At 38.2% G+C, this 9,580-nt stretch overlaps 1 protein-coding gene across 1 annotated transcript in view; it reads right to left on the bottom strand.

The window, feature by feature from the left end:
- Nucleotides 1-9,580, bottom strand: part of LOC101848247 (neuropeptide Y receptor type 5) — a 68,024-nt gene that overhangs the window by 55,615 nt on the left and 2,829 nt on the right. The window contains exon 2 of the mRNA XM_035972986.1: nt 3,683-4,173. Coding sequence (XP_035828879.1) covers nt 3,683-3,889 — 207 coding nt within the window. The 5' untranslated portion in view covers nt 3,890-4,173. The remainder of the gene's footprint in view (nt 1-3,682; nt 4,174-9,580) is intronic.

Genomic DNA, 9,580 nt, shown 5'->3' with positions numbered 1-9,580 from the left:
GTGTGTGTGTGTGTGTGTGTGTGTGTGTGTGTGTGTGTGATTTTCAAAGTGACAGCCCTAACTTCAGGCAATAATAATATGTACTATAGAAAACATGAAGCTAATATGTAACTGATATTTCCATGTTACCGATTGTGACTTTATACCGCTTGACAAGTAACTAAGGATAGCCAGGTCCTGTACAGTGATTGTCATGTCACATTTGTTCCTTTAGAAATTGTAAAATGTTTTGATTGAATGAAGTAATTTGAAAACACGGTTGTTCGTGCGACACAAAACTAAATCGAAAGAGCATACGTATACACGTACATAATATTATTCATCTAATTGTGTTTTGTGCTTAGATGAACGTATTGTAAAACGCCTGGAGCTGTATTGTACGGGAGTAATCGCTATAGATACACGTATTTTCTGCATTATTGTTATTATTATGATGGTTATACACTATTTCATGTCAAAGAAGTGTACAATCATGCAATCTTACTACATAATATGAAGATCGAGAATGTGAATCAATAGCACTGATGTCTCTTGTAAACATCATTGAAGTGTGGTAAGTGATGTTAGTTGTTGAGGATTCCTACCGTGTTTTCATTAACGTCAAATTAAAAAAAAATATACATACGTACTCTCAACTATTTAACAAATAATTTTATAGAACATATACACGATCCACAGACATAATAAACTACAAAATATATAGTCACAAGCAAAATTCCTAACATCCTCTCTTTATCTCCACTGAGTATCAAAGCAAACGCTCAAACACACATTGCAAGAAAACTTAGAACAAATGAAATGCAACCACGAGGACACGAAATGTGTCAACATTTTGAGATAACTGACCAAAATGTTCTAGAAATACCAAGTTTTTAAAACATTTCAACCATAGACCGATTAAAATGCAAAATTGTACAACTTCGTAAAATCACCCACTTTGAGCATTTGTGCATCAAAGAATATTTTTCTTCTGACATTTATATTTCCACGTTAACTCTGGGAAAGTGGTGGCAATTTAATTGTGCTTCAAATTTGACTATTTCTCTCCAGACAGGCACACAATTAAATAGTACATTAGTAGAAATTTTGAATGAACCTGTTGCGTGTTTCTGGGTCGATTCTTTGGACTTCCTGTTCAACCATTCTGGTTCAATTGTTCAGTCTTTTTGTGGATTGTTTCTGAAGACTGTCTTCCCGAAGACTTCAAAGGAAATCATTGCAGTTCGAATATGTCCTCTTCTTTTTCTTTTAGACACCATTCATATAACAATGTCAGTTTTTAATAAATTTGATCTGTAATGCACAGATACACAAAATGGGTGATTTTTAATAGATTTTAAAGTTTCGCGTTTTTCTAATTTTTGGTTGAAATTTTTCAAAACACTAAAGTGGGTTTTCTTCACATTGATTAACTTGACGTCAATCTGATGGGTCCTATTTGTTCGCTGGATGTTTAGTTTGAATTTGTGGAGAGATTACCGAATCACTGCCTTTTAAATTAGTCCTCTTATTTCAGACTCCCTGTGCACGTTTTTTTTTTTTTTTTAATATGGCCTCCTACTACTTCCCTCCCTTGGCTTACTTGATGTACTCCAAAGTAGAGCGTTGGTGGGTGGTCAATACAATCGGAACCAAGGGAGGTGTAAGGAATTGTAAACTGTTTTACAGGTGTGATGGCGTTATTTAGTTACAATACGGAATGTTTTGGGGTGTGAATTTTGCATGTATACATTTTGAATATGCATACATATACAACAACAGCACACATGAATGCACAAGTGCACGAGACATCCAGCCATCCAGCATTTCCAGCCACCCAGACAGACAGGCAGACGGACAGACAGTTGAATTAGTCTGTGTGTTGACTGATCTTTGACAGCACTACACCCCCCCCCCCCCAATTTTTTCTCAGTTCAGCAGAAGATCCACCTGTCTTCGTATTATTTTCTTTCTCTTTTTTCTAACACCAGACTGAGTAAATGCCAATGCTGGTTTGAGCCAATCCCCACCCGTGGTTTTCACCCCTTGCCCTGACTGAGTGGGATCGACAGCTTGTTACTTGTTCCCGCGTGACGCAAGGTGGCCACCCTATCACCGACAGCAAAGCTCCAGGCTTACTGGGGAGCTTGGCTTCTTAAGTCCTAGCTTGTTACGGTAGCTTTGCTTCTAGAGATCGGTTCAAGCCCGAGGACACAATATTTTGAGAAATAAAAATGAAGAGTAGGTTTTGTTTTCCTCTGCAGGATGCAGAGCGACGTATGCAGTTCATCAGAGATCCGGATACAGTTGTGAAGCTGGAAGCAGTACCAAGTTTCTAAATCATTGTTTGGGGGTTCTTTGTACCTTTTTTGTTTGGCACAAATACCTTTCAACAAAGGAATTGTAAATATGAAAAAGCAAGTCAACGCGTTTTAACGATTTCCTTTCATAAGGGGCGGGGAGGTGGGGGTTCTATTCGTAGACTGATAGCAGCCAAATAATGTTATTGGTTCGGGTGTTGGAGTGAGAATTAGTGAAGGTTTATGTGCAAACGGGGAGAACTTGTGTTTATTATGAATATTTTTCCTTATTTTGGCTGTCCTAAATCAAATCAACGCCAAAATATGCTTCTGAAGCATACAAAGAACTTCTGTCCATGTTCGATTCATAAACCGTAAACGCCACGGCCATATTTATTGGGTTTCTACATCGTATTTCGAAGCCATTGAAGAACACTGTGTCGAAACCTAGGAAGATAAATTTGCCCACTTAAGAAGACCGGTAATATCAAAATGTTGATGTCTTTTTATGTGTCATTTCATCTACAGTCATCAATTGGCATTTTCATGAAAGGAACGACTTTATAAAATTAGATAAAGCGCACGGTCGCCCCGTGTAGCTCGCAAATTGATTGGGACAGAACAAGACCTGACATTGTAAATGCAGTAAATGCGCCATGAAAAGGACTAACGGAGGGTATCCATCTCTTTTATCGATTTCACGTTCAAGCAGTGTTGTTTTGTTCTGAACCCATCCCCCCTCCCTCCCTCTCCCCTTACTACCCCTTCCCGTGAGTCTTCCTCATTGAAGGCTCTCAAGACTTCATAATAACTTCACTTTCCAACTAGTTCTTTGCATTGTTACCTTCAATCATCCAGTGTCAATTTTAAGAACGAGATCACAGCTGTTCAGATGGTGGAGGAAGGCCTACAGCTTCTATAACGTTTTAGCGGCCTCCACTCCAACCGATGAGAATTGTATAGATGGTATAGATTTGATTTCCTTAACGAACCCTTGGTACAGAATAATATGAAGCAGTTTGTGCCTTTGTGTGGGAGAAGAATGTAAGCATGTATTACTTATGGGTATACGTTTCCTTTTCGAATTTTCCCACAGCTGTTTCTGAACCTGTTATTCTAAATTTACCATCAGTTGTCGGTTTTAATTTGAAAGCACAGCCTACTAAGCAATCGAGATGGTATGGGTTAAACAAAATGTTTAAGCACGTGGACAAGCATTAACATTTTACAGGTGGCAAGATTACTTATACTGTGATATTATATCATACTCCATTTTGAGTTAATGCGAATTTAACTAAATCAAAATTAGAAAATCCACGAAAAAAGGAGTCTATTTAGTGTGAATCATGTGGACAGGAAAACATTGTTTTAACAAAGGCAAAACATGACATAATAATAATTACCTGATAGAGGCGATGTTTCCCGATGACAAAGATCATTCCTGTATTTCCAACGATGCCAACAATTCCAACTGTTGTATGTAGAAACATGAAGAGAGGATACACGTACCGAAGAGAAGGTTTCACAAAGGGTTCCTTGAAGTCGAATCCAGTGTGATTGTTGTTTGTCATAAACTGAATGATGAGCTCTATATAGGTCTCCGTGGCCATGTTTCATTTAACTGAAAACTATTTATTTTTTGTTTTGTGGGGTTTTTTTGTGTGTCTGCTGTTTTTATGTTTCTGTAAACTGTCTCTTAACAGCTTTCCTCCTCGCAGACGTGATGCTTCGGAGCTTTCAGATCTAAAAGCAGCACAGGATTTGCGCAGCTTTCAAACATCGATCGATATTCATTATGTACACAAACGCATACTATAAAGCAGCCTCATATCTTTGCGAAAATATTGGTGTCATCCAAATATCCCAGTTGGCGAACAAGCCCCTGGGCCGCGCTCTGAAAATTGGAGAAATTGAAAACGATGAAGGTTATTAATGACATTATTCGAAAGAGAACGCAAGACAGAAGAAAAAGTATGAATACGTGAATGGCTTTTGTATTTCGCTCCAACGTTACAAGGTTTTCGTGTTAGCATTCAAAGTGCACTTTCTTTTGCTATTCTCTCACTCTGTGTTTGAACTCTTTTCCTTATTTTTCCCTCAAACCTTCGCTCTTCCTTTTCAATATATTAAAAGAAGCAGATAGAACCGTTTCATGTCTTTTATGGAAATGAGCATTGGTGCTGTCAATACGCCACCTATTACTGTTTAAAACTTGTCAATTGAAGTTACAGAACAACGTCATGGCTTCTCGACTATCAAGGCTGAGGTCTCCATATTGCAACACTCAATATGTACGAGTTATCTCTGAAGTCTATGTTATAAATTTTATATCAAAGTACAATATTGTCTTAAGGCAAAGTGCCCTACCTTTTGCGCTAGTGTGGGACCAAAGTCCAGAATAGTGACGATGGTGTATCTATGCAACCAGAGCAAGAAGGACAATAAAACAAGATTAAAGTTTATCTATGCTATACATAATTCTGGTGTTCACCATCTTGTTGTCACCTTCTAGAAGAAACCTCACACTCTTCAGCTTTCAAAACTTAAATGAAGGTAGCATTCAATGTTCCCTTAAGCATGAAGGAGCCGCGTTTTTCGTGACTGGAGCTTTTGAGAATGTATAAAATTGTAATTTTCGAACATTATATTATATCGTTATGAAACACTTCAAAATTGATCCACTGCTTTCCAGTTCCACTTTAAAACAAAATGAGCATCTGGTGTTCAGTATAAGTTTAAAGATGAATCAACAAATTAAAACCAAGTGTGCGTCAGTGACAGCGTTTATGAGGGGGGGGGGGGTCACTGCGGTGTGTCCTTGAACAATGTACGATAGCCCTAGCTCACAGACATGGCGCTGCACATTGCCGACTGGTATTGATGTGTGGATTGTCTGTGTTTGTGATACTGTGTATTTTCCATGCATCTATGTTTTATTGTATTAAATTGTGTATTTAATTTATGAACGCCATTATAAGACAAATTTCCCAATGGACTTAGGTAAGAAGAGTTTGTTTCTATTTTATCTAGTAGATATATTAATCCAAAGAAATTATTGCAAGACTGTTGTCAGTTAATCACGACTGTAGGGGTGGTGATTTTAGACTCAAGGATACCTTGCTATAAGTCATGTAAGTGGTTAGCTAGTTAGAAAAATATTTGATAAAATGACTATAGATCTAGTTTAATTTAATGTAAAGTCTTCACAATTTGTGGCACTATGAACAAAGACACCTAAACCTCTTAAGACAGACTGAGGAGAGTTGCAAACATCATGAAGATAGAAACGGCGCTTATTATCACCCTAACCAAGCGACACGTTGAGTGGTTGCCGTAATTTCCGAAACAACAGATAACATATTGATTACTGGCAACTGGAAACAGGTAGTGCTTTTTGAATTTCGGGGGTTTTTTTTAATAGAATTTTCGAGATAATTGCTCTTGGGCTGTCGTTATCGATCATTCTATGAATTTCTTCAGATGTGACAACGAGACTACGTCAGATAGATCTAATTACATGTCGAGGCGTCTCTATCAAGAGTCGTTTTTATCAAGATACCAGAAAAATAGCGCATCACCCTACCCCTCCCGAAAACTGTCCACATTATTTATGAGCTATCTAGATTACAAACTGAAATCGAGATCAGTACTAAGAAACAAACAGAAAATCAACACCCTTCTCAAAAATCTTGGAGTACTTTGAAATTCAATGCACACGACACCACTCAGGAATCTCAAAATAAAAAGGAGAGAAATCGAAACGAATCAACTTCATGAGCTCAGTGTTGATACTGCGTGTGGGTGTTAGCTAAGTAAAAAACTAGGATTGTTCAGTAGACAAAGAATAGAGAAGGACCTTGTTAATCATGAAATCAGAGCCTTTTGTGTACCACAGGCAGGGAATTACCTTATGCCTCTACGTACTATGGTTCCCTGAACAATTGGTCTTCACTTATTTTCTCCGGGGAACAATGGCTTTATTCAAAGTAAACATTACATTTGGAAAAGCAATCTAAAGTACCCCCCGCAGATTGTTGGCAAGAAAAAGATCCCTACCAATTTACTGGTTCTCATTCAGTTGTCTTGGGAGTTATTTCGCCATTAGGCTGCTGTCGAATATACCTTGCTTAAAAGTCACATATTATATACTTGACCTGTAGTGACCAGGTCGCGTTAAGCCAAACTGTCGTTAACCCAAGGAAATGTGGATAATTTTCTGGCTGCCATTCTGAGGTTCAAAAAATAAAATCGTGAGGCCTGGCATAACTGTTAGTGTAAGCCTACATCCTCAACACACAGACATAAGGCACTTTGGGAAAATGTTAGGGGTGGCCTGGCTTATAACAACTTTAATTTCATCTGCTTTCTAATTCTGAAAATCTCTGGCGCTCAACATCTCCCTTTTTGGGGTCCTTTGGCCTTCTAAAACCAATTATGAATAAAGATATTATCGTGAGTAAACGTCATGAAGCTACCCAAAACATACACTTAAAAAGGCTCAAATATAGTACAATTAGTATTAAAAAACTGCTTGTTTTTTCTTCAGCTCTGGCAAATTTTGTTTTTAGTCCATGCCATTACTTGTTCATCGATTAAGTATTTTTGTGTTTGTCTGGATACTGGATTGTCGTTATTTAAGTAATAACAGCTAGGCCACACGCATTACATTGATTTCCTCCAAAGGTAAAGGCATGCGTGAATGTGCGTCTTTGGGAAAACTCGAAAGTGGATAATTGCCTAATCTACACCTCCGCACTTCACCGCAGTCAACAGCAATGGCAAGAACATGTCTTTACATCGTTTCTCGAGAGCCCCAATTTCTTCTCCGCTCATCCTACAATAAGTTTAGACCGTATTTCAAAAGTTGTTTTTAACTTCCACAAACAGACGGTACCCGTACTTTAAAACGTAGCTCCGCAAAACAAGAATATATCGTGACAATTCAAACTAGAGGCCGTAAATATACACCTTCCATTAGACTGGATGACGGAGAGTAGTCAGTACGACAAAGCACTGGTTGCTGAGAGGGTTCTAATGGAAAACTTTTGCAGCTCAGAAGAGTGGGCAAATTTGGTAACCAATACGGGAAAATATCACTTTGCTAGAATGACGACGTATTGCACAGACCGGATGCTTGTTATTAGAATCAAACAAACTACACAAAACAAATTAATATAAACCCAAGAGTACCGTTATCTAAATCTTTCTATACAAAACCACTACAGTAGCCGGTGTATTATTGTATGGTACTTTACAAAGTTTTCAGAGCATGTAAAATAATAATTTAATTCTATTGGACACGTCATTTTACACTATTTTCAAACGAAACATATAATTATACGAAATGTAAGCACTGCATAACCCAATGTTCTCGTGATTTCAAGGGGTGAAAAGTGTTGAGTTTTTTTTAGGGGGGGGGGGGGGGGGGGGAGGTACTCAAGTGGGGCAACTTAGTTTGAGATTATAGTCAATATTGGCGTGGATCAGCTCTTAAGCTCTTGTGCGTGGTCTGGAAAGAAAACCGGAAAGGTAATGTCTCCACTGACTCCGCGGACTCTGGAGTCGTGGTATTAGATGTCTGGGGACCTCGTTATCCATATTTTATCATTTTCTTTATCTATCTGTCTGTCTATCTTTCTATCTATCTATCTATCCATCTATCTATCTATCTATCTATCTATCTATCTATCTATCTATCTATCTATCTATCTATTTATCTATCTATCTATCTGTCTATCTCTCTATCTGTCTATCTATCTACTCAACAAAATCTAAAATGGTAGTGTTTTATTCGTCTGTTCAAAATAATAATATATGAAAGTGCCAAGGCTCTGAATTTAAAAGAACAAAACGATCCATATCGAAATTTCTCTTTTAACCACTATGCCTACATCAGATAGCAGAATAGTTTTAATGTATAATACTTTATATTTTAAAGCTGTTCTTGGGATGAGAGAAATGTTCAAAGAGGACGAGTGGTCAAGGTACCTGGTAAGACGTTCGTGCCTTTCTGTGATAGTAAAAGAAACGAAAGAAAATAAGAGTAAAGAGAGATATCACTTCTCATGTGCGATGTGAATTTGAGAATATTTTTAGTTGACAAAGTTCTTGAATTCAAAATAGTAACGTCATTTTCAATAGAAGAGGGTGGTGGCGATGGATTGGACATACTCCCAGGAAGTCAGACAGCTGCATAACAAAGAAAGTTTTGGATTGGAACCCACAGGGCAAGAGATCAAGGGGAAGACCTCGTGGAACCTCGAGAAGAATCACAGAAATCGATGTACAGAAAAGTGGGAAGACATGGAATAACATCAAGAGGCTAGCCCAGGATAGAGAAAGGTGGAAGGTGTTTGTCCGTGGCTTATACCCTGGTGCAGGGTGAGAAAGGCAATGATGATGATGATGATTATTTTCAATAGAGACATTGTCACCAGCGGAATCCATAGCGCGTCCATGATGATATGAAGATGCTATATCTGCAGCGCAGAAATGGTTTGAGTCCCATTTGAGGTGATATTATGCTCAGGGACTTTTGGAAACAAAAGTGTGTCGATTTGCAGAGTGATTATATAGAGGTAGCACTGTGAGTGCCAAATGTCAACTTTCTAGCTTGGTTCTTTCAAAGTCAAGGTAAAGACTTCTTGAACGCCCCTCTTATATTATGGCCAACTTGTCTCTGAAATGAAGACTGTCAGCCTCCGCTTACCTCTCTACGTTGCAAATGAAAGCGTGATTAGTAGTCCCTGAACAGGAACACAGATCAGTGTGGGGAATAATGGAGCCCGCTCCATTCGGAATACCATTGTGTACAACTGGATCGGCATGAGAAAGGAGTTTTTCAGCCTGGCATAAGAGAATGAAGGTATTAGACAAACACTCCCCACTATAAAAAAATGACGTATTTGTTGCGATTGTCATTGATGGACTGCATTCAGCAAACGTGGATAACACACTGTCTTACCCCAGCATCGTAACCCAAAGAGCATCAGAGTGATCTACTCTCGATCTAAGGCTGTTAAAAAAGCCTAGGCTATGACCCACTGGGAACACATTGCATTGGTCGTGCTTCTGAGTTATACGGTTGGTATGCATTTGTTTGTCAATATCCTCTTCTCATTACACTTCAAAATTACACGTCATTCAGATTCTGGCTGTACGGATCATGTAAAAAAGAAGGGACAAAACTATACTGTGTTGTTGGTCAGTAACCATTAAAGGCTGGTCCCCATTTTTGTGGCATGGCAACTAATGTGGTCATTTGTTAATTTTTTTAAAAAATGTTTTTCTTTTTTTTTTTT

Source organism: Aplysia californica, unplaced genomic scaffold, assembly GCF_000002075.1.
Source record: "Aplysia californica isolate F4 #8 unplaced genomic scaffold, AplCal3.0 scaffold00941, whole genome shotgun sequence".
Taxonomy (NCBI): Eukaryota; Metazoa; Mollusca; class Gastropoda; order Aplysiida; family Aplysiidae; genus Aplysia; species Aplysia californica.
This window is presented reverse-complemented; position numbering and strand designations above follow the sequence as displayed.